General features: G+C 38.2%; 1 protein-coding gene and 1 pseudogene across 3 annotated transcripts in view; one reads left to right on the forward strand and one right to left on the reverse strand.

The window, feature by feature from the left end:
• Positions 1 to 8006, forward strand: part of LOC121300641 (regulator of nonsense transcripts 1-like) — a 64973-nt gene extending 56967 nt beyond the window's left edge. For all 3 annotated transcript variants that reach the window (XM_041229276.1, XM_041229277.1, XM_041229278.1), the window contains exons 20-24: positions 590 to 671; positions 2462 to 2623; positions 2719 to 2939; positions 3460 to 3582; positions 5196 to 8006. In XM_041229276.1, the coding sequence (XP_041085210.1) occupies positions 590 to 671; positions 2462 to 2623; positions 2719 to 2939; positions 3460 to 3579 (585 nt within the window). In that variant the 3' untranslated portion in view covers positions 3580 to 3582; positions 5196 to 8006. The remainder of the gene's footprint in view (positions 1 to 589; positions 672 to 2461; positions 2624 to 2718; positions 2940 to 3459; positions 3583 to 5195) is intronic.
• Positions 8007 to 19345: 11339 nt separating this feature from the next.
• The window catches only part of LOC121300465, a 31396-nt pseudogene continuing 25047 nt past the window's right edge, over positions 19346 to 25694 (reverse strand).

Here is a 25694-nt window from a genome sequence, read left to right on the forward strand (position 1 = left end):
TTGCAGCATAGACAAGGAAAGTATGGAGTCTTCCCCGGTACCCACATGTGTAAATCAGGGATCTATGTATGTACGCATCACATATAAAACCCCTTTTTTAAAATTTCACACTCTTTTATGTGTTTAAAAACACTGACAAAGTAAAGTCTTTTTTCAGATACAGTTGTGATACACCTTGACTGTAATTCACTTTGCAATATAAGCAGTGTTTTCCTCGACTCCGTCAGGGAAGCAGAGTGTTCCAGCTGCTGTTTTCTAAGATCGCCATGCCAAGTGTTTGGCTAATCAGACTCACTATAGAGAAAGACCATACCTTCAGCTAGGCTACATACAGGCACACCTGGTGTAGAAAACACAGCAAATTTGTCAGCTAAAAACTAAACCTGGGACTCGCACCTGCCACCAGAGTTCTTGTTTAGTATGCTGGTTTATTGTAGCCCGTTACTATAATACATGTAACGAATGTATTCTACAATTACACAAATAATTGCAATGTATAAGGCTGTAACACATCAATATCAGTGTGAGTGTAGTCAGTGGAACCTGAGTCGTTAGCTTGTTTGGATTCACAGTGTTTAATTTGTTGCAGGGAGCACGATTTATGAGTACAGCTATGTATGATGCCAGGGAAGCACTCATCCCAGGATCGGTGTACGACCGGAGCAACCAGGGTAAGGGTGCTATATAATACTGTATGTGTGAATTGGCAGTGTTGTAGCAGGGAAAAAGTTACATTGATGAAAGTATTAGTTGAAACATTTGTCTACATGATTGTGACTGTTTCTTGTACTGTTAAGCTAAATTATACATATTTTAAAGTGCTTTCAGTGAGAACATGGTTTTGCAAATAAAATAAATGTTCATTTTTGAAAGTCAATCTCATTTAGGATATAGTTGCCACCTGTGTCCATTCAGATTGTCACACGATGTGACCTGCCAGCCCTGCCCACTCTCCTTTTTATAAATGTAGAGTAGGCAAGGCTGGCAGAATGGAAAGGTCACATGATGCCGTGAAGGCAGCTGTTGAGTCTGTGTACATAGGATACTTCAAATAAGCTAAAAGCCTGGTAAAGGCTTGAGAAATGATGACTCAAAATTTGAGTAAAGAACTGCTCTGAATGATTACAAACACCATCAAAGAGCAGTGGAAATGAAGAAGCAGTTCAAATGACATGTAAAGCTACTTAAAGGGTACCTGTAGCGGCAGTGAATATAGAATCCTTTCAATAGAAAATATGTGGCTGAAAACTTTTGACTCAATTTAAAGCACCTGCTTGGCCAATTTACGATATAAAAGCATTAAAAACACATTAAGCTTCTATGCATTGGGTCTCCCACGTAGTGCACAGGATATGACGTCCAGTCATTGATTTCCTTATTTCAGAACACTGCTAGTCTTATAACTGCAACTATAAGACGTTTGTCTGATTTATTATGAAATCACTCGTTTCAGTACAACGGATACTAGCGATCAATCATATCACTCCTGCCAGAGTAAAATTGCAGCAGAGAATGTTATAATTTCTAGAGTGAGAACAGAAAACAGCATGCAAGCCTACACACATATGAGAAAACAGCATGGAGCCACTACACACATACGAGAAAACGGCATGGAGCCATTACACACATACGAGAAAACAGCATGGAGTCACTACACACATACGAGAAAACAGCATGGAGCCACTATACACATATATGAGAAAAAAGTGAAAAACTGAAGTGTAACAATTTCCAAACTGGAAAACGATAGTAAAGAGAAAGCAGAGTAATCTTTATCGAGAATTCGTGAATTTGGTGACTCTTCAATTTTCTAGCTTTAAAATATTTCTGTTAGATCTGTTCTTTGAAACAAAACCAAAAATATAGCAAGGCTTCTTGCGAAATATGAAGATAGAATGAATTATATGCAGTAAAAAGCATTTGCGAGTAAGGGTCGGTCCGCACACGGATTTCCTACAAGAAATCAGGAATTAGGAATTCAAAAATGTTCCTATGTTTGTGTGCCTCAGTTACTTTGTGTTTTTGAACATTTAGTCCATTCAGTCCAACATTTTTTACCACTTTTTACATTACTTGCAGCACATTTTGTGTTGACATCGTAGCAGGATTTGTGAGAACTGCCTGCTGTAGAGTGGTGTTTTTTATTTTTTGCAAATGTGGTATATGATCTCTTGTGATCACTTTAACTTCCTCTGCTGGCACATGCATGATCGTGGAGTTTTCTAAACGGAAGAGGTTTAAAAAAAAAATTGGAAGGAAACTTTCCTTTAACTCTGGGCGCTGACATCATCTCCCCGTGCTGTCAGAACTGGCGTTAATGGTACAAAATGTGTGTAAATTAACAAAACGGTAATTTCTTTAGCCCTACCTTTAAACTATTTCTCAGGGGATGTGTTAACCATGATTTGGCACACTTCCTTACTATTACAGTAAAATGTATCAATCTGAATTTTTGTTGCAGGGCGCCCTTCGAATATGTACTTTCAGACCCACGATCAGATCGGAATGATTGGTGCTGGTCCCAGCCATGTTGCTGCAATGAACATTCCCATCCCCTTCAATCTCATGATGCCACCCATACCTCCCCCAGGATACTTCGGCCAGGCTAATGGCCCAGCAGCAGGTGAGAATAGAATAGAGATAGTTGTAGTATTTTTGGCTTTCAGTGTTGGATTATAATTGTGCAGCACTCTGTAAATGTGTGTTTGTTTTTATCAGGCAGGGGGGCACTAAAGGGGAAGGCTGGCCGCGGAGGACGCCAGAGAAATCGTGGCATCGTCAATCAGGGAAATAGCCAGTGCAACCTGCCTAACAGCCAGGCCAGTCAGGACGCTGCGTCCCAGCCGTTTTCACAGGGGCCGCTGACTCAGGGCTACATCTCTATGAGCCAGCCATCTCAAATGAGCCAGCCAGGCCTTTCTCAGCCAGAACTGTCACAGGTAAACAGGAAAAATCGCACAATTCATCTTTGAAAGAGAAGTGCAGAGTGTGTCTTTTAGTATTTAATATCATTTACTGAAGCCTTGAGTCTCTGCATACTTTAAAAATAAATAAATTCTGAAATGTAGGTCTACGAAATAATTGGCATTAATACTTGCATCTCTAGTATGGAACTAGTACTGCACTCAAACTTGCACAATCAGAAATTTTAAACTGTTAAAAAGAAATATCTAATGCCAGGAAGTGTTTGATTAGTAATTCCATCTCGGGGAAATTTATTGTGGAAATGGAAAAATTAAAAAAAATTACGACTTTCTCCATCGATTGCGTAAGTAGAATTCTACAGTATTTTAACACACCCAGTGTAAAGATCCACAAATCCATAGCACATTGGTATTTCATTTTTAAGTTCTATGGTAGGTGAGATACGTTCAAGCAGAAAATGATGCTTGGTATCTCTTTAAGGTGAAATCTGTTTCTTCAACGTTTTTATTTCCACTGCTTTTGTTTTTTCAACAGGACAGTTATTTGGGTGATGAATTCAAGTCCCAGATTGATGTGGCGTTATCACAGGATTCTACTTACCAGGGTGAACGTGCTTACCAACATGGCGGGGTGACTGGACTGTCACAGTACTAGAGTGTAAGCATCATTGTTTATGAAGTGCTGGCAAAACATTTCAGTAACAACTTCATGCATCCAATATATTTATTGGAGAAACCTTGAAATGCCTTTCTTCCTGTAAACCCTAACCCTAACCCTAAGCTACACAATCTTTTCTTTATAAAGGCTACACATTCATAACTGACTGCTCTGACATTGGAAGTTGCAAAAATCAGCTATCTATATTGATATTTGAGTCTACTATATATATATATATATAATATCTATATATATATATATATATATATATATATATATATATATATATATAGATCTGTAGACAGGACACCTATATGTACTAGGCGATCCTAAATTTATACACACGGCACTTAATGACTGACGGCAATTACGACTACTCTTGAATGCTTCGACTTTACAACATCGACCGGCGAGACCGGAGCCATGCGTCATGCTCCCGGTGTCCAAACTGTAGTACGAGCCACATGGTCGCCTGATGGAGTCTAGCGGATGCCATTTTTTATTTTTTTTTTTTTTATTATAATTTATTTGTCCTTAACAATGACTGATAAGAGCAATAGACTCAAAACGAAACCTAAGCTGTGAACTCTGTCACATGATGAGGGGCTTAACTTCAGGTGATCATATTTCCTGCTAGGAGTACCACATACACACACTGAATACGTCATTGTACACTTAAACAAGCCTCACGTCTCAGTAATATGACTTACCTTTCCCTGCTTCGACTACAATATAACGGGTCATTTTTGTAAAACTATATTATCTGGCTGAAGAGTCAGGAACGTAACCCCAATTTATAACATTGTTCCTATGGGAAAATGTGCTTCGACTTACAACGCAACTTTCAGGAACCAATTGTGTCGTAAGTGCGAGGACTTTTTATATATAATTTATTTGTCCTTAACTCTGTCTGTCTCTCTCTCTCTCTCATACTCACCTTTGGCAGCAATTACAGATAGATTTGGCAATATTTGACCATTCTTCTTTACAAAACTTTCAAGCTGTCAAGTTCCTTTGGGAGCGTTGATTGACAGCAATCTTCAAGTCATACCACAAATTTAATTGGATTTAGGTCAGGGCTCTGACTGGACCTCTCAATGACGTTTACCTTTTTGTTCCTTAGCCACTCCAGTGTAGCTTTGGCTGTGTGTTTTGGATTGTTGTCATGCTGAAAGGTGAACTTCCGTCCCAGTTTCAGCTTTCTTGCAGAGGGCAGCAGGTTTTCCTCAAGGACTTCTCTGTATTTTGCTCTATTCATTTTCCCTTCTATCCTGTCAAGTGCCCCAGTCCCTGCCAATGTGAAACACCCTCATAACATGATGCTGCCACCACCATGCTTCACAGTAGGGATGGTGTTCTTTGGGTGATGTGCTGTGTTGGGTTTGCGCCAAACATAACGCTTTGCTTTTAGGCCAGATCAAAGTACATTTTAATTTTAAACATTTTTTTGGCCATCGTCATTTGTGGAATAACTACAACACTCCATGAACATGCACCTGAAATCAGTCAATGCTAGAATCTAGATCATCGTATTAGCTCCGTACCTGTGATTATGTCCTTAACCCTATGTTGTATCCTTTATTTCTGTGTGACGTTTCAATTTTGTTTTCCAGGTTGTGAGAAGAGGAGCTAAGCTTGAAATGAGCTTAGTTCATCAGCATTTTAATCTGGGAAATAAAAAAAACAAAAAAGGATACCTGTTTTCCACTGCTACAACTGAAGCACCACTGTGTGAAAGCAACAGGAGAGAGAAACCAACCAATCACGAGAGAGAGGAGAAAGACGGATGGACGGAGGGACGGACAGACAGAAAAGGAGAGTGAGAGAAAGATCACTGCTAGCACACTCAAGACACGGAGAAGGAAAGGAAGAAACACTGGGTGTGTGGTAGCGCCTGTCGCGGAAGGCAGGGGACCTGGTCTTCAGTCCTAAACAAAGTTCCTCCTTATGAATCAAGCTCCCCAAGAATGACTGATTGTCTGAGGACCTTACTCTACTGGCAAAGAGTGAGAGAGAGAGGGAAGGGCCTCAAGCAATTGATAAGCTCATTCTTAAATCTCCGTTATTACATGGACCAGGGGAAGTGTTTAAGCACTCAAAGAAAATTTTTACCTCAAAGTTGATCTGTTTACACAAGGCATCACTTTCAGTCGACACCGTACTGAAAAATGTGGCAGCGAAACCAACTTTAAAAGCAGGAGAAATACGTATCTGTTATCTTGTAATCCGTAACAACTACGCAGTAAAAAAAAAATCCCTGGGTTCAACTTTGAGTTGCAAAGTTTTCTGTTTTAAGTCTGATAAGAAATTCTTGATCTACATGCTTTTGAAGCATTTGAATTTCACTTGCTTTCTAAATCAGGTCTTTCATAAGGTGGTTTACTAAGTTTGAGGTTAATGCACTGGATTTATAATGAGGTTAGTCTTTTGAGATCTTAGCCGTGAACCTGAAAGATCTATAGTCATGAGACAATTTCCAAAGTCAAACGTTCTTCTTGTAGAAAACCAGCATTGAAGAGAACTAACTTGGTGTAATTTGAAGTTGCAGCAACGACGTATTGATCTTCTTAATGAAGGAAAGCAGTAAATAATAATGTGGCCTTTGCGCTGCCAATGGAGGAGGGTTTTCAATGTTTTAAATGCTCTGTACGCTTTAAACTGCTACTGTCCGAACTCTAAAAAGGGGGTTGATTTTTTTTAAACGATGCCTTCGGCTGCAAGGATAAACCTGCTTTCAGTGTCTCCATTTACACAAGGAGCAGTTGACAGGGAGCTCATGTATACTGAAGGAGTCATACAGCTTAAGTTAAGCAGGTAAATGAGGATTCAGTAGAAAAATAAACTAAGGAAGGTGGCTGAATGTAGTTTAAACCCAATAAGGCTTTATTAGAGAATAGATGCCCTAACTGTGCATACCTTTTATCTTGCAAGGAAATTTGGAAGTATTTCCAGAAGTGTACATAAAAATATATAGCTAATGCACAAACCATTACAGTGCAACATGGTGGCATATTGGAAGCACGAAAACTGAAATATTTTAACGTACAGTAAGAATAATTATGAATGTTCGTGTTCCCAATCCTTAACAAGTGGAAAGTGTACATTTAATTTTATTTGACCAAATATTGAACTTTCAGCAGTAAAGTTAAGATAGTATTCCCATAATTTCCTGAAATGAGTGATGATTCAATTTAGATACAAATAAAGGGTTATTAAATTAGCAGCATCCATGTAGAACTTGTGGAGAGCAAATTATGCAAGTGTATACAGCACCATAAAATAACAGAAGTAAACCTACTCCAGTTTAAAATAAAATAAAAAAAGATTAGATTTGCCATTTTCCTTTTGGAATAATTGCAGGTAGTTTCTGAATAAGAGGAAGGTGGAGGGAGGAGTTATCAGCTGGTGCCTATTCCTGTACTGTTTTATGGAAATGTTTTCAGATGAAGATCAAATAATTAAGATCGGTAACCAAAACTGCACCAGCTGATTCTACACCCTACTTCTACTCTACAGTTTTCTGTAGCTACGAGAGACACCAGTTTAACTGAGGAATTGCCCTTCATTTTTTCTTTCGCCTGGTTAATTTAGTTGTGTGCTTATGTCAGAAGAACAGAGAGATGCAAGCCACCTTCCTTCTGTAAAATGAGTTGCCATAATAAAAAAAATAAAAAAAGTTGAAATACGGACTTGCCGAAGGGCTTTACTTTCATTAATTACATTTTTTGTTTTGCTTTTTGGTTGTTGATCTAGGCTGTATTCTAGAAGTAGAGGCTTTCACCCTTTGAAGTGTGATTGCGTGCTGTAACCCCCTCCCCTTTTCACTGGTTGGAATGATTGCTTCTTTGTGCTGTTATTTTATTAACATTTTTTGTTTTTGTAGCAACAGCAAGTGATTCCGTTTTATTATCCATGGAGATCAATGCATGTATTATGTCTGATTATTAAATGAAAAGTACTTTTTGATTTTCGTCCAAGTTGTTTTAAATGTCTTTAATAAACTATCCTAAGTAGCTTCTGCAATACAGAAGATGTGTCTTTTGTCAATGTGTTGATGTTTTCCATGGTTTCTTTGTTTCTTGTGAGATTGTTATCTTACCAAGAAATGCATACATCAAATTAAACTATTATCTGTGGCCATTGTACAGGTTCAGTGCGCATAAACAATGAACTGGGTTTTGCAAACAGTTTTCATTTAACTTAAACCTATCTAAAATGAAAGCACTCCAAAAAAATGTTTTTAAATGTTTAAAAAGGCTTTTTAACGCAGCAGAATTAGCTTCTTGTTTGGCAGCCCACCATTTTGTTTTTTTTTTTAAGCGCCATTTATTTTTATAAATCAGTTACATGTTTGTTTTTTTTTTGTTTTTTTTTAAAAAACAAAAAAATAACAACTTTACTATGAAGTGATTGGCAGTTTAAAATGGGAGGATCTAACTTTCACAAGAAATAGCTAAAAAATTAGTAAACAAACTATGGGCCATTTTAATTGACTGTGTTACATAATAATATTCAGTAGTCAAGGTTAAGGATAATCAGGATCTATTAAACGGCTGCTATGTGTTTTATTTTTCTTTAAAATAATAAATAAACTATCTCTACCCTTCTATCTCCATGGCCACAAAAGGTTGGTTAATAATTCAAAAATGTATGTTTACATGACACCTGGACCTACCAGTCGTGTAATTTTTGTGTTTGTAGATGGTTATAGTGTTAAAGTGTAAACATGTTTATCTATGTAACATATTTTCATTTTGTTGATCATTAATGAATATTTCTGTGCTGTTGGTGTTGTCGAGTGATTGAAAACGAGACATTTTGTATTTGAATTCAAAGTGATGGTGTCTGTCAAAGTTAAAGTACGTTTTCCTCTAGAGGAATTATCAGGCATGGCTCAGGATGCAAATATAGCCTTCATATATATATATATATATATATATATATATATATATATATATATATATATATATATATATATATATATATATATATATTTGAAAATATTAGCTTTTTAGGTGCTCATTTCTGTGGTTTATATTTTTTTGTTCTAGTTACATTAGTTGTATGGAATTGTACAGAACTATGGCTGTTTAGTTTGTAGTGGCCAGAATCTGTCAAGGAGGGTGAAGCTTGTGTTAAGTAATGTTAACAAACTGGTAATCTAATAATGTCTGTTTTGAAACTGCATCCACAGGTCCAGTCAATTGAAAATTACATAGGTGTGTCTCAAAAAAAATTGAGCACCATCTCTTGCTTAACCATGAAGTACTTTAGTGTTCCAACAACACAATATAAAATATGTAGTATGCTTTTATGTGTTAAAAAAAAATGTAAAACACAATACAAACCCCAAGCTCAGGCTAACTACTGTTCATCCTGGGTCAAGTTCTGCTTTCCTTAAAAATGTTTTCAGATTTCCAGCTTAACATTGCACATCCTACTATTACAGCATTTCTCGGTTGCTGAAGCACAATTTTGGACACTCACAACAATGATCAAAACAGTCACACAGACAAAACTCATTGTACATTTGCAAACCTAATTATATGTCAAATCCATTCACACACCATGCACAAAGTAATATTCATGTATGAATACATTAAACACAAGGTGATACAGAATTAACCACTGAACTAAAATGCTACTGTGTTTTAAACATATTGAAGTCAGTACATCAACAGATATGACTGAACATAGCAACATTTTTTGCAAAACTGTCAATCCAATTCTTATTTTTTAGTCATATTAAATTGTTCCTCTTTTTGTGTTTAGTTTGGTAAAGAACGTACAGTCATAACATAGAAAGGTTACAAATGAGGAGGCCATTAAGCCTATCTTGCTCATTTGGTTGTTAGTAGCTGATCTCAGAATCTCAAGCAACTTCTAGAAAGACCCCAGGGTGTCGGCTTCAGCAACATTACTGGGGAGTTGGTTCCAGATTCCCACAATTGTCCGTGTTAAAAAGTGCCTCATTTTCTGTTCTGAATGCCCCTTTATCTAATCTCCATTTTGACCACTGGTGCTTGTTAATTTTTTCAGGTCAAAGGCCCCTGGGTTGACTTTGTCAATACCTTTTAGAATTTTGAATGCTTGAATCAGATCGCCGTATAGTCTTCTTTGTTCAAGACTAAATAGATTAAATTATTTGTTTGTCTGCATGACATACCTTTTAAACCTGGAATAATTCCAGTTGCTGCTCTTTTCACTCTTTCTAGAGAGGCAATATCCTTTTTCTAGCAAGGTGACCAGAACTGAAACACAATATTCTAGATGAGGTCTTACTAATGCATTGTAAAGTTTTAACATTGTTCCCCTTGATTTAAATACAACATTTTTCACCTGTGTGCAATCTAAGTGTCACATGATCTCAGTATATATACACCTGTTCTGAAAGGCCCCAGAGTCTGCAACACCTTTAAGCAAGGGGCACCACCAAGCAAGCAGCACCATGAAGACCAATCTCCAAACAGGTCAGGGACAAAGTTGTGGAGAAGTACAGATTAGGGTTGGGTTATAAAAAAATATCCGAAACTTTGAACATCCCACAGAGCACCATTAAAGCCATTATTAAAAAATGGAAAGAATATGGCACCACAACAAACCTGGCAAGAGAGGGCCGCCCACCAAAACTCACGGACCAGGCAAGGAGGGTATTAATCAAAGAGGCAACAAAGAGACCAAAGATAACCCTGAAGGAGCTACAAAGCTCCACAGCGGAGATTGGAGTATCTGTCCATACGGCCACTTTAAGCCGTACACTCTACATAGCTGGGCTTTACGGAAGAGTGGCCAGAAAAAAGCCATTGCTTAAAGAAAAAAATAAGAAAACACGTTTGGTGTTCGCCAAAAGGCATGTGGGAGACTCCCCAAACATATGGAAGAAGGTACTCTGGTCAGATGAGACTAAAATTTAGCTTTTTGGCCAACAAGGAAAACGCTATGTCTGGCACAAACCCAACACCTCTCATCACCTTGAGATCACCATCCCCACAGTGAAGCATGGTGGTTGCAGTATCATGCTGTGGGGATGTTTTTCATCAGCAGGGACTGGGAAACTGGTCAGAATTGAAGGATGGCGCTAAATACAGGGAAATTCCTGAGGGAAACCTGTTTTAGTCTTCCAGAGGTTTAAGACTGGGATGGAGGTTCACCTTCCAGCAGGACAATGACCCTAAGCATACTGCTAAAGCAACACTCGAGTGGTTTAAGGGAAAACATTTAAATATCTTGGAATGGCCTAGTCAAAGCCCTGACCTCAATCCAATTGAGAATCTGTGGTATGACTTAAAGATTGCTGTACACCAGCGGAACACATCCAACTTGAAGGAGCTGGAGCAGTTTTGCCTTGAAGAATGGGCAAAAATCCCAGTGGCTACATGTGCCAAGCTTATAGATACATACCCCAAGAGACTTGCAGCTGTAATTGCTGCAAAAGGTGGCTCTACAAAGTATTGACTTTGGGGGGGTGAATACTTATGCACGCTCAAGTTTTCTGTTTTTTTGTCTTATTTTTTGTTTATTATTATTATTATTTATTGTTTCACAATAAAAAATATTTTGCATCTTCAAAGTGGTAGGCATGTTGTGTAAATTAAATGATACAAACCCCCAAAAAATCCATTTTAATTCCAGGTTGTAAGGCAACAAAATAGGAAAAATGCCAAGGAGGGGTCAATACTTTGTCAAGCCACTGTATATCAGAGAATTGTGTTGGCCTTTTTCCCCCATATTGGCTATATGAAGACATTTTTTTTTCATGGATTCCTTCTTCAGTATCAGTATCTCCCATGGTATTTATAATGGACATTTTAATTGCCTGCATGAAGGGCCTTACACTTTTTTCTATTAAATGTCATTTGCCTTGTGTCTGACCAGTTCTGAATGCTGTCTAGCTCATTTTAGATGACCTTTGCTGCTGCGACAGTGTTTGCCGCTCCTGTTTTTGTGTTGTCTGCAAATTTAACAAGTTTGCTTACATCATTCAATATCTTCACCACTGAGTCTCTCATCTCTCTTGCCCCATTATTTATTCTACATCACAACGGATGTTCTCTGGCAGTGCACCTAGGGAAAATACGTATCCAGCCTTGACAGGCTTCTGCCCCGATGTCATCACAGGCAAATTCCATGGCCTGGAGAAGTGTAACCCTGTCATAGGGGCGGTGATCATATATGTTGAGGAAGGGGGAGTAGGGTGGAAGAAAATGTAAGGAAAAATCAGGGCATGGTGAGCTGACATAGCTGTACTTCATTGTTTCTCTAGTTATCCATGTGGGGCTGAACAAGCTGAGCACGTCAAGAAATATAAGGAGTTATTCAGTATTATATGAAACAATCACTGGACAGTGAGCAAGAACCCCACCTTGGCCTATAGCAGCAAACATGGTGAAGTTTCCTCCATGCTGTCCCAAGGTGTCCACAGTGGCACACTGTCCAATGATGTTGCTGCCTTGCTGACGCCCTTTTCTCAAGTTGAAACCAACAAAAAAACAGAAGGGAGACCGCATCAAAACAAGAACAACAACTCAGGTAAGACAACCATTAAATGTATTTATCTAAATGCTAGAAGTATCAGAAACAAAATTCTAGAACTTGAAGCTACTGCACTAACAAGTAACTATGATGTGATAGGTGTTACAGAAACGTGGTTGTCTGAGAGTGGTGGGGACGAATATAATATTTGTGAGTATACACTGTATAGGAAAGACAGGCAGGACAGAAGAGGAGGAGGGGTAGCGCTATACATAAGAAAAAGTCTTGAAGCCCAGGTGTTAAACCTGGACAAAGAAAATAAAACCGAATCAATATGGGTCAGAATAACGGACAAAAATTCAAAAGGCATAATAATAGGAGCATGCTATAGACCACCAGATTCAGACGGTGAGCACAATAATCTGTTATACAATGACATTAGAAATGCATGTAGCAAAGGAGAAGCCATACAAATAAAATGGGAAAACCCGATGGGCAGCACGAAGGATGAAATAGAAATGGTGGAAATGACAAATGACTGCTTCCTAACACAATTTGTCAAGGCACCGACTAAAGGGGAGGCATGCCTTGATTTAGTCTTTTCAAATAACGAAGACAGAATAACTAAAACAGAGGTCAGAGAACCACTGGCAAACTCAGACCACAACATGGTCTCATTTGAAGTGTTTTTTAAAACCCCAAAAGTAATGACTAAAGCTAAGGTTTACAATTTTAGAAAAGCAAACTATGAAGGTATGAAAAAGAGACTAACAGAAGTAGATTGGAGTAAAATAGAGAAAACACCCATAGAAGAAGGATGGTTGTTCTTCAAAAATGTAGTACTAGAGGCGCAAAACAATTACATCCCTAAAGTAGACAAATCTAAATGTAAAACTAAATTGCCAAAATGGTTTAATAGATCAATTAAAAAAAATATTCAGTGAAAAAAGACACTTTACAGAGCATTAAAAAAGGACCAAAAAGAAACTACGCAGAAAGAGTACACAGAACTGCAAACGCAAGTCAAAAAGGAAGTTAGAAAGGCCAAGAGAGAAATAGAAATGAACATTGCTAAGGGAGCTAAAACCAATTCCAAAATGTTTTTCCAATATTACAACAGCAAGCGAACATTCAAAGAGGAGTTAAATGTTTAAGAGATACAAATGGAAAAATCGTAGATGAAGAAAAAAAAAATAGCAAATATATTAAATGATTACTTTTCACAAGTTTTTACAAAGGAAGATACTGACAACATGCCCCACATGTCATCCAGTTCCTATCCAGTTTTAAATAACTTTAGCATAACTGAGGCAGAAGTGTTAAAGGGACTAGGAGCGCTTAAAATAAACAAATCCCCTGGGCCAGATGAAATCCTCCCAGTAGTACTCAAAGAAATGAAAGAAGTAATTTACAAACCGCTAACCAAGATCATGCAGCAGTCTCTTGACACAGGGGTGGTACCGACAGACTGGAAAATTGCAAACGTAATACCGATCCACAAAAAGGGAAACAAAACGGAACCAGGTAACTACAGACCAGTAAGCCTGACTTCTACTATATGCAAACTTATGGAAATTATAATAAGATCCAAAATGGAAAATTACCTATATGGTAACAGGGTACTGGGAGACAGTCAACATGGGTTTAGAAAAGGGAGATTGTGTCTAACTAACTTGCTTGATTTTTTTGAGGATGCAACATCGATAATGGATAATTGCAAAGCATATGACATGGTTTATTTAGATTTCCAGAAAGCTTTTGACAAAGTCCCGCACAAAAGATTAATTCTCAAACTGAACGCAGTTGGGATTCAAGGAAACACATGTACATGGATTAGGGAGTGGTTAACATGTAGAAAACAGAAAGTACTGATTAGAGGAAAAACCTCAGAATGGAGTGTGGTAACCAGTGGTGTACCACAGGGATCAGTATTAGGTCCTCTGCTAGTCCTAATCTACATTAATGATTTAGATTCTGGTATAGTAAGCAAACTTGTTAAATTTGCAGACGACACAAAAGTAGGAGGAGTGGCAAACACTGTTGCAGCAGCAAAGGTCATTCAAAATGATCTAGACAAGATTCAGAACTGGGCAGACACATGGCAAATGACATTTAATAGAGAAAAGTGTAAGGTACTGCACGCAGGAAATAAAAATGTACATTATAAATATCATATGGGAGATACTGAAATTGGAGAAGGAATCTATGAAAAAGACCTAGGAGTTTTTGTTGTCTCAGAAATGTCTTCATCTAGACAATGTGGGAAAGCTATAAAAAAGGCTAACAAGATGCTCAGACACATTGTGAAAAGTGTTGAATTTAAATCAAGGGAAGTAATGTTAAAACTGTACAATGCACTAGTAAGACCTCAACTTGAATATTGTGTGCAGTTCTGGTCACCTCGCTATAAAAAAGATATTGCTGCTCTAGAAAGAGTGCAAAGAAGAGCGACCAGAATTATTCCAGGCTTAAAAGGCATGTCATATGCAGACAGGCTAAAAGAATTGAATCTGTTCAGTCTTGAACAAAGAAGACTACGTGGCGACCTAATTCAAGCATTCAAAATTCTAAAAGGTATTGACAATGTCGACCCAAGGGACTTTTTCAGCCTGAAAAAAGAAACAAGGACCAGGGGTCACAAATGGAGATTAGACAAAGGGGCATTCAGAACAGAAAATAGGAGGCACTTTTTTACACAGAGAATTGTGAGGGTCTGGAATCAACTCCCCAGTAATGTTGTTGCAGCTGACACCCTAGGATCCTTCAAGAAGCTGCTTGATGAGATTCTGGGATCAATAAGCTACTAACAACCAAACGAGCAAGATGGGCCGAATGGCCTCCTCTCATTTGTAAACTTTCTTATGTTCTTAAGATTGTGTTGATTAGATAAGGATGCCAGGCCAAGTGGCTCAAGAAAGTGTGTCTGTTTTTCTAAATGGTCAGACTCTGATAAAATGGCTGTCTCTAGCCCAGGTGTTAAAATGTCTACTGAAATTTATGAGTAACTAAGTGGGTTAGAGAATGTCTTTGAATTAGCTTTGCCAGTTAGTAAACCTTTAAAATGTTTAGGTGAGTATACATAGTTTTCCTAAAACTCTCTAAATACAAGATTGACACTAACATTTTGTTCATAGATTTCTTAAACTAGCAATGCCAAACACGATACACATTGTGATGATTGCTGTCTGTCAAATTGTATTCTGATAACTGTCAGTATGATATTAAGGAATGAAAATATTTGTTTTGTGTCTTACAATGACATTTGGCACATACATGGTTAAATCTGTAAAGAGTAAGGGTCTGAGTAGCCATACATAATGAGGTATGGAGTTATTCATCTTTTTGTGGGCAACATGAATATAAAGGTTTTATAGAGACAGGAAGGAGCACAGTGGAGTTATTAATAAGAGACTTTTCTTAAGTTACCTTTTAAAAATATATTTGACGGACAGTCTTATCCAAAGCGTGGACAACAATTCTTTGAAGATCAAAGACACACCTTTTTCCAAGGACAACTGCCAATAAGGTTACATTTTGGGACAATCCCAAATGATTGGCTGGTGTCTCAGAACACCCATCTTATGCCAATTTTAAAGACTGGAAATCAAATGATTTCTGGGTCTTGATTTTTCCATCCATTCAAGATCTATTTTGGACCTATTCTTTGAGGAATCATCTATATATCTGGAAGCTACAAGAAGATGCCTTGTTGGGGAAAACCTTCAACTTAAGAACTTCGATCTGCCTTGGAACTGGACTTGCAAAACTTTGAAACATTCTTGCTCTTAAAACCCTTCTTCAAGCTCCACAAGGGTAAATATAACATTCTTAACCTATCAAGAGTTGTCTATAGCTATTAGATTTAGAATATCTATTATGTGTTGTCTTTGCTTATCCATGTGTGCTATATAATAAAACTAGTTAAAAATATCTTAAATTGTCTGTGGTTATTTGTTTGAAACAAGGTGCACTTTTACAGAGCATAACTAACTGTAGTGACTAAGTTCTTTAATAGTAATTTGTGAGGAAACCATGTTGTGATATGACCTTAGATGTAAAAACGTAAATATATACAACAGGGCAAAGAGCACAGACAATGGACTACCGAGCAGTGGAGTAATGTGATATGTTCAGATGAATCATCCTTCACCATGTTCTCAACAAATGCACGAGTGCACGTGTGGCAACAAACTAATGTTTTCCACCTCCATCAACCAGGCGTGAGTTGATTGACTTTCTTGTGGAAGAATGGGCCCTACATGGTGGCCCAATACCCTATTAAGTGACTGTGGGAGGGTAGTAGGTGGAGCTTTTGGGAAGGACCAGAAATGACAGCACACAAGAGCCGGAAATGGAGTTTAGTCCTTAGAGCCCTGTATTATCAATGGTATCAGGGCAGGGTTTTATTTTACAAAAATAATAAAAATAGAACAGTCCAGTATTGCAAAAAATAAACAAGAAAACCACCTGGAATACCAGCAATGGTAAACTCAGGTTTGAAATAAAAAGAGTAAACAAAAAATGTCACGGTTACAAAATAAACAACAACAAAGGAAGCACTGGATTTCTTTGTGGTACTGTGGTGGGTTTCCTCTCACCGCTTCTTAGCTCCCTTCCACAGATTAATGGCCAGTCCTAGGTTCCTCACTCCGGTAATCCAACACAGTGTCCAAGGTTTCAAGCTTCTGTGAATCAGCAGTGAATAAAAGCAACACAACAAGCACAGCATGTGTTTTCAGTTCAGCCCAGGGAGACCGAATGGCAAAACCATACTGCTTAAATACTGCAAAGTCCCACCCCTGCAATCAGCACGCTGCCCCACGTCAGCCAATCAACGAGAACAGCACAGCTGATTGCAATGATGGGACCCGACGGCCGCATGGTTCTACCTTGGGCCAAGATGGCCGCCTGACTCGGAACTTCCTGCATGGTCAGAGTTCAGCTTCCTGATCCAGTCACGGTCAACCCTACACAGCGCTGCCGGTGGTCGGGAGGGCAAATTACGACAGGGACTCCTTTCAGTCCTGTCACAGTGACTTTACATTGGTGTTTCAGTTTTTTGTCCAGTACCTCTCTCTCTCTCTCTGTGTATGTATGTATGTATGTATGTATGTATGTATATATATATATATATATATATATATATATATATATATATATATATATATATATATATATATATATATCACACACACACAGTGGCTCTCAAAAGTATTCACCCCCCATGGACTTTTCCACATTTTATTGTGTTACAACATGGAATCAAAATGGATTTAATTAGGAGTTTTTGCCACAGATCAACACAAAAAAGTCCATAATGTCAAAGTGAAAAATAAAATCTACAAATTGTTCTAAATTACAAATACAAAACAGAAAATAATTGATTGCATAAGTATTCACCCCCTTTGCTATGACACACATAAATAAGCTCTGATGCAACCAATTCTCTTTAGAAGTCACATAATTAGTTGAATGGAGTCCACTTGTGTGCAATTAAGGTGTTTCACATGATTTCAGGTTAAATACACCTGTCTCTGGGAGGTCCCACAGTTGGTTAGTACATTTCCTAACAAAAACTACACCATGAAGACAAAGGAACAGTCAAAGCAAATCTGGAATAAGGTTCTTCAAAAGCACCAATCAGGGGTAGGATATAAGAACATTTCCAAGGCATTGAATATCCCGCGGAGCACAGTAAAGCCCATTATTAAGAAATGGAGAGACTAAGGCACAACAGTGAATCTGTCTAGAACAGGCCACCTCAAAAACTGAGAATCCAGGCGAGAAGGGCACTAGTCAGGGAGGCCACCAAGAGGCCTATGACAACTCTAAAGGAGTTACAGTCTTCCATGGCTAAGATGGGAGACACTGTGTATACAGCAACAATAGCCTGGGTGCTTCACAAAACTGGCCTTTATGGGAGAGAAAGCCATTGTTGAAAAAACACACACATCAAATCTCGGCTAGAGAGTGGGAGACTCTAAGACCAAGAGGAAGAAGATTCTAGGGTCTGAGGAGACCAAAATAGAGCTTTTTGGCCTCAACACTAAGCGCTATGTTTGGCACAAGCCTAACACCGCACATCATCCTGAGAACACCATCCCTACTGTGAAGCATGGTGGTGGCAGCATCTCTGCGTCAGGGCCTGGAAAGCTTGTGAAGATAGAGGGCAAAATGGATGTAGCAAAGTACAGAGAAATCCTGGAGGAAAACCTGCTGAAGTCTGCAAGAGACCTGGGACTTGGGAGCAGATTCATCTTCCAGTAGAACAATGACCCCAAACATACATCCAAAGCCACACTGGAGTGGCTTAAAAATAAAAAGGTCAATGTCCTGGAGTGGTCCAGTCAAAGCCCGGACCTCAACCCAATTGAGAATATGTGGAAAGAGTTGAAAATTGCTGTTCACCAAAGGTCCCCATCCAACTTGACGGAGCTTGAGCAATTTTGCAAAGAATGGGCAAAAAAGATGTGCAAAGCTGGTAGAGACTTATCCAAATAGACTCATGTCTGTAATTGCTGCCAAAGGTGCCTCTACCAAATATTCACTCAAGGGTGTGAATACTTATGTAATCAAGTATTTTCTGTTTTGTATTTGTAATTAATTTAGAACAATTTGTAGATTTTATTTTTCACTTTGAGATTATGGACTTTTTTTTGTGTTGATCATGGCAAAAAAACCCTAATTAAATCCATTTTGATTCCATGTTGTAACACAATAAAATGTGGAAAAGTCCAAGGGGGGTGAATACTTTTGACAGCCAATGACTGTATGCATATGTATGTTTACATACACACACTTTCTTTTTTGTATGATGCTGTGGTTTTCACAGAAAACGTCAAACTTTTTGTCACTGGAACTGAGGCACAAAGTGTAACCTGGGAAGTGCCTTTTATGTTTCAAACAAGGCCATTATAGTGCCTGCTGACAGAAGGACAGTTAAAGGCCTATTCCACTCAGTAAGGGGCATTTGTTTTTTTTATAGCATGACTTAAGTACACTGGAAATTATCAACATATTATTGGTTTACAGACTTCAGAAGTTACTGACAGATATACGGTATTTAGTGTTAAAATCACTACCGCAATTCCAGGACCTTGCAAGGTTTTACACTGGACAAGCTAACCTCTTCTCTTCAGAATGTCCCAATGCATGTTAAAGGGTACTATAAGAAACAGATCTTGACTTAATGGACTGGAATTTTTAGTCACTGGTTTAAATGTTGTCATTTTCCAACAGACACCCTGGACCCAAACCAGACCCGATCCACGTGGGAAAGGCCCCCAGTCCCTCATGACTTCTCCTTTGCCTCTTGTTTCTGTTGCCTGCGTTTCTTCTTCAGCAGAATATCTTTCTGTCTCTGCAGTTTCTCCTGTATCCTCTCCTTGAACTTTCTCTTCTCTTTATGGATTTTCTCCAGTTCAGTTTTCCTTTTCTCTTCCAGGTCTGGGTCCTACAGGGTGCAGAGGGGTTGATAATGTTAGGATTGCAATCAGTCTGATTTTTAACATACCGTAGTTTTTACAGTATTTTGAACTAGAACAAACACAACTTTCTGAAATGAAATATCCATGGTTTATAGCGTTTTTCCACAAAGTAGTTTTATTAGCAAATTGAGGTGAATCTCAAATCGTGGATAAAGTTTTTTCTCCAATACATTTTTTTTTAAATCACAAGCTGTCTGACAATGGGAGATCATGCCTCACAGTATTCAACTGTCAGGACCATGAACATATTTATATTTATTTGGCATGGCTACAAAATCTGGAACCAGTTACCTTTTCAGGTATTTCTGTGTTGGATTGAGTGCATTAAAAGCTCAGCATAGCCATACCTGCTTTCAGACCCGTACTAGACAACTAATTTTCACCAGCGACAATGCAGCAGTTTAAAAGCTTCAAGGGGATCATTCTTGCACAATTGCCTTTAAAGTTAAAACTTGAGTATAGGAAAAGAGAACTGCATTTCTACAACCTTCAGCTAGATTATACATTTGAGAGCATCCCCACAGCTCTGCAAGCACACCTGAATCCTGACCTGAATCTCCCAATTATTCAGTGCTAGGTGCCTCTCAACCAGAATTGTGCTGAACAGCTGAGAAGCATGATTAGCTACTTGGATTTAGACCATTACACAACATTGGCCCGCAGCTTTATTACAAAGACTAGCTCAACCAAAGGATCTGCAGCTAAGTTTCCTTCAGTATATTTTCTTTTCTGATGCTGGTAAACTAGACGGCATTGGCTCCCCAGTGTTTGATTTTAAGGCTTGTCCGTTTCCTGTATGGTAATCAGTATCTCACATTTATTGACATGGAATATCGTTCATTGCAATAGGTCCCAAATATCTCAATCGCTACCTCCCCAGTTAGTGTAAAAGTGCCTGTCACCTTGAGGTATGCAAGCTATGTGGTTTGCAGTGCTGTTCTTTAGAAACAAACTAAGCGCTATGTATATCATAGCATACTACTGTATATTTGCATATTAATAATTCTGTTTATAGGTACAGTAAGTATATAGATATTTGTTTTGTGTTGCAAACAATTTGCCTTGTTTGTAAAAACAATTAGTCTTGTTTGTTAATGTGTGATTCTGAAGGTAAATAGCGATCAGTCGTATTTTCTCCAAAGATACATCAAGATATGCAAAACAATTCTTAATTTACATGTACAGTTTCTTTGGGAAATATCTTGACACGATCATCAGCCAAAATATACTTTTCTTTTTTTGTCACCCATTTCTACTATTTTACCTCCAATGTTGAAAACTAGATTTTAGCAACCTAAATCAAAACAATGCAGCACCAAGTTTGTCCCACCCCCAGTACAGGACACAGAAAAGCAGTAAATATGCACCGACAGACTTTGTTGTCATTTGAATAGCAAACAAGAAGTTAACCGCTTTGGAGAATTTTTTTTGTAAATGTTATTTGTGGACGTTTTTTGTTTGTTTGTTTGTTTGTTTGTTTTTTGCTTAAGTGCAATGCACACAGGCCCGGGAAGGAATACAAAAGGAGGAAGATCATAGTTTGCCTGGCTTGCGTTGTGTAGTAATTAATTTAGACTAGGTTTCTTTTTTTTTTCCTCTCCGTACTTGTTTGTATATATTGGCCCCTAAGAGGTGATCTTTGCGGTGACCCCTCAATTTCATGATTTCCGCGAAATCGCGATTTAGGTAGACCCCCAGTTACTATACACCACTGCTGTATTGAATGAGCAGTTATTATACACCCCAGCTACATCGTTATTATACCACTTTTCTTTCCAGAAGCATTGCTTTCTTTTGTTGATTTCCCTCTTAAAGTCTGACGATTCTAGTTTCTAAAAAATAAATATAAAAACTTAAATGTTCATTTTATATATATATATAAAAAATGTAGAACAATACAGTTGTAAGCGCAGGTCTCTGGCCGGCATAAGAAAGACAACGTTAGAACAAGCTTTTGCATTAAGCCTTTTCATTACTGACAGGACATACATGTTTTACAGAAATAACACACAGCGAGCAGCAAGTACACCTCAATAATAACAACTGCGGCAATTATTCTAAATTGGAAACAAAGCAACATAACAGGGCTCTACTATGAGACTAATTTGGTCACATATGTGACAAATTTGCTTGTGCAAACGTAAATTTTACCTTGGAACTTACAATCTCACATTGAGGACAGTGAGCGCTCGGCACTTACAATCTCACATTAAGAACATAAGAACATAAGAAAGTTTACAAACGAGAGGAGGCCATTCGGCCCATCTTGCTCGTTTGGTTGTTAGTAGCTTATTGATCCCAAAATCTCATCAAGCAGCTTCTTGAAGGATCCCAGGGTGTCAGCTTCAACAATATTACTGGGGAGTTGATTCCAGACCCTCACAATTCTCTGTGTAAAAAAGTGCCTCCTATTTTCTGTTCTGAATTCTCTCCTCGTCACGATCAGCTGGGTCAGGACCTTCAGCACCTCACTCTCCGCTATGGAGAATTCCTTCAGTTTGGCTTCTAAACACACAAGAAAATACCCTTCCTTTGTTAAAAACATTTTGGAAGCATTTGCATAAACTATCCTCCAATAGGTATTGAAAACAGAGGCATTCATTACCCGTTTTACTCATTATCATGGTGCCCTTACTCGCTAATCTTTTGTTCTGCACACAGACTTATTTACTGTCTCTATCAGGTACTGACCCTGGGTTTTTTGGTACTGGTTACTGCAAGGGGGGCACAAAAATATTCCTGACATATTTGTAGAACATATTCCAGGAATATGATAATACATTAACATGTATTAGAAATGTAACTGGATTCATTAATGAAACTGGGTCTTGAGAAACAGGGAAAACTACTGTGTCTTGAAGGGGGCCTCTGGTTTGCAGACATACTGAACTATATTTCCTACTCAGAGGACTGGAGCCTGAACTGGATTAGGCTGAGCAGACAGTTGAATTATGTATAGGTAATTCACATGTGCAACAACAATCATTTTGACACAAGGAAGACATAAACTAGCAATGTCCCAGTGGAAAAGGACATTAAAACATCAAAGGACGTGGAGTTGAAAGAGGCAAGATACACAAATGATCTCATGAAAGTAGCCAATCAGCAGAGTGAAAAAGACTATAGAAATCAAAGTGGAATTGAACATTGCACTCCACATCAAATGCTAAACAAGGTGCTGTCACTCCGGGACTCTGCCTGGACAGACCCAAGATGAGGAAGCAAGCTGCAAGTGAGTCAACGACCCCAAGCAATGAGACTGAGGCACGGCTAGAAGACTGCTGTAAAACTTACAGCGACTTATCAGACAAACCAGTCTGGTCTGCCGTACACCTAAAACCACAGTATCTTAAAAAAAAAAAAAACTGTGCCCTGCTACCTGCGTAGCTAAAGGATTTAACGAAGAGGACAAAGCGGACGGGCTCTGTTGTGGATCCTATACCGAGGACTGAAGACTTTGTTGATTCTATCGAGAATTGAAAGCTTTGTTGCAGAGGTTGATCCAAAGTGGGATTGAAGACTTTGTTACGAAGAGGAGAGTTTTGTACTGAACACTTCAACAGATTGAGTTTCCAAACCAACAGACCAAAAGTCTAAGCTTCAAAGAACCGTTGAATATAATTCCTGTTGCATTTTCTTTTCATGGAACTAAATTAATAAATTTTAACACATTCACATAGAATTGAACTGTTAGTTTGCACACTTTGCGTATGAAACAACTTTTAGCGAAACTTGATGAAGTAACTATAAGTAAATCTACCTCTATAGTTGTATTAAGAATTTCTTTAGAAGTAAACTTACCGTGTAACAAATCAACCTTTGACCACCAGGCCAACCCGGTATTCCCAGAATAAGAATAGGTTACTACCAAAGACCCTTTAAATAATATTGTAAAAAGTAGATGGCAGAAAGGCAGTTTGATAGCAATAATAGGATTGCTAGGTTCGTTGGTTGCAAACAACGTAATTTCTGTTCCACGCTCTAGCATACACACAAATGGAATACTCAACAAGCACCAAAAGAGCACCAGTAAACCCAGAAAGCCAATTGACCCGTGTACAATAGTAGAGGGTTGGAAACTGACCACTAAGATTCAAAGAAAAAGAAAAAACAATATTTGCTAAAACATTTTAGCCAAGCTACATAAAGCAATTAATATACGCAATCAATAAGGCTGAAAGGTTTCAAAACAAATGTAATGTTCCGAATATAATAGTCTCGTACCTTGCTCATCAAAAAATAGTCCAACAGCAGAAAATAAACGTATTGGTAAGTGCAAAAAATAACCAAACGTATTTGTAATCCACAAAAAACCAAGAAACAAAACAAAGCATATCCAAGGAATCCAAAACAATGCTCTTTTTGGACCATCCAATAAATAATAATAATAATAAATCAGCTTGATCTTAACGGCTTACGTGCTTGTCTGTAGGTGATCCGGTAAAACACAAGAGAAAGGAAAACCAGGTAGCGTGCAGCAGCGAAAATCCACAAAACACCAGTAGGAAATATTCTCCACAGGTAAACAGCAAGGTAGGATAAGCGTCAGCAAAGTTGCTCTGTACTACATAATTAAAACTGTACACAAAAACAAAAGCTAGTAAAAAGTACTACGTTGTCTAACTCTGTGTAGCTTTACAATAAACAAAAACTCGGTAAAGCCAACCTGAACACTTTTAAATATCCCTCGACAAACCTTCGGCCATTAGCAACAATTAGTGAAGGGTTTAAAAAGGTCAACGTCCTCCAACTCATTTAAAGGGGCAACGTTTCCTAAAACCAGCACTTAAAAGGGAAACGGTAAACATAACTCTTTGACTTACGTTTTCATTATTTTTTATGCTTATTGATACATTTGAAAGCCTGGTCAGGCTAAAGGCGGTGCGCTTAAATGGACCACTTCATTAATATTTACTTTTGTGTGACAGGCGTCACAGCCATATACCATTAATAAGCTTGATGTGACACATTCTAAGATTGTCTGCATCCTCTCAGTTGAGCCTGTGTGCTTGGATGTGTGTGTGAGAGAGAGAGAGCAAGCAAGCAAGCTACTACCTCACAGCCTGCTTGCTTGCTTGCTGTTGAAGCTGCTGGTTGTGTTATGAGGAGACAGGTGTGTCATATTTCAATTGCCTGCTAGTCAAGCATGATTGTAGTGAGAGCTTTATAATTGTCTGTGTGGTTAGAGACTTACTTACTTAAGAGATTTACTTTATAACCTTTCTGATTTCTGTTTATTATTTGTGTACTTAATAAAATACTACTGTTGATTAACCATTCCTTGTGTCTGAGTGTAAATGTGTGTTCATAGTAAATCATTGATCTTTGGAACATGTCAATTTTTGTTAGTAAGAGAACTAATCAACCCAGATATTAAATTATCAATTATTGAATTGTTCTTACATTAACTGGTAACCCCGACGTGGTAAGATTGATTTAGCACAGTGAGTGCCGGGTTTATGAACATACAGACACAAAGAATTAAACCTGTTAATTTGTAGTAGTTGTTTTTCCCTTTCATTTGCGTTTAACAAACAGGGTTGGAATCAAAAACCAGAGTGCTGTAAAGTAATTGCTTTTCCCTTCTAACAGCGTATAACAGTGTTGTCAGAACAGAAAATCATAGAGCAGTAATCTTTCCGCACACCACATTGATCAAATATTGATTGCCGCAGTGTTGTTTGATTTCTTGTGAATTTTTAACGGTATAAAACCGCGGGTTGTTTAATTTTGACTTAACCAAATTAGAAAGTATAGCCATGTCTGTAGTTTCAAGTCAGAAACACTGATTCCGTCGTGGAGATGCTTAGATTGGAAGTTGCTTCTGAGCAGAGGCTATATGAATATTTGGTAGAGGGGATTAAACAGGATACACAAGGGGCTCCCGATCCAGGGGACCTTGTTGTTTCTCCCACACAGTTGAATCTCAGGGAGGGCTCAGGAAAATGTGTTTCAGCAAGTAAAAGTTAAGACTGTGAGACCTATTAGTGCAATTGCTACTATAGCATGTCTATCAACTAAAAGGCTGGACTTGGCACAGGACAAATGTCAGGTGGTGCAGGAGAGATGTCAGGTTTTGAGGAGCAAAAATCAGGATTTGGTTGGAGAGCTTCTGGCTGTAACTGGAGAAAATCAGGCTTTGGGGTGAGAGCA

The sequence above is a fragment of the Polyodon spathula genome, chromosome 26 (assembly GCF_017654505.1).
Source record: "Polyodon spathula isolate WHYD16114869_AA chromosome 26, ASM1765450v1, whole genome shotgun sequence".
Taxonomy (NCBI): Eukaryota; Metazoa; Chordata; class Actinopteri; order Acipenseriformes; family Polyodontidae; genus Polyodon; species Polyodon spathula.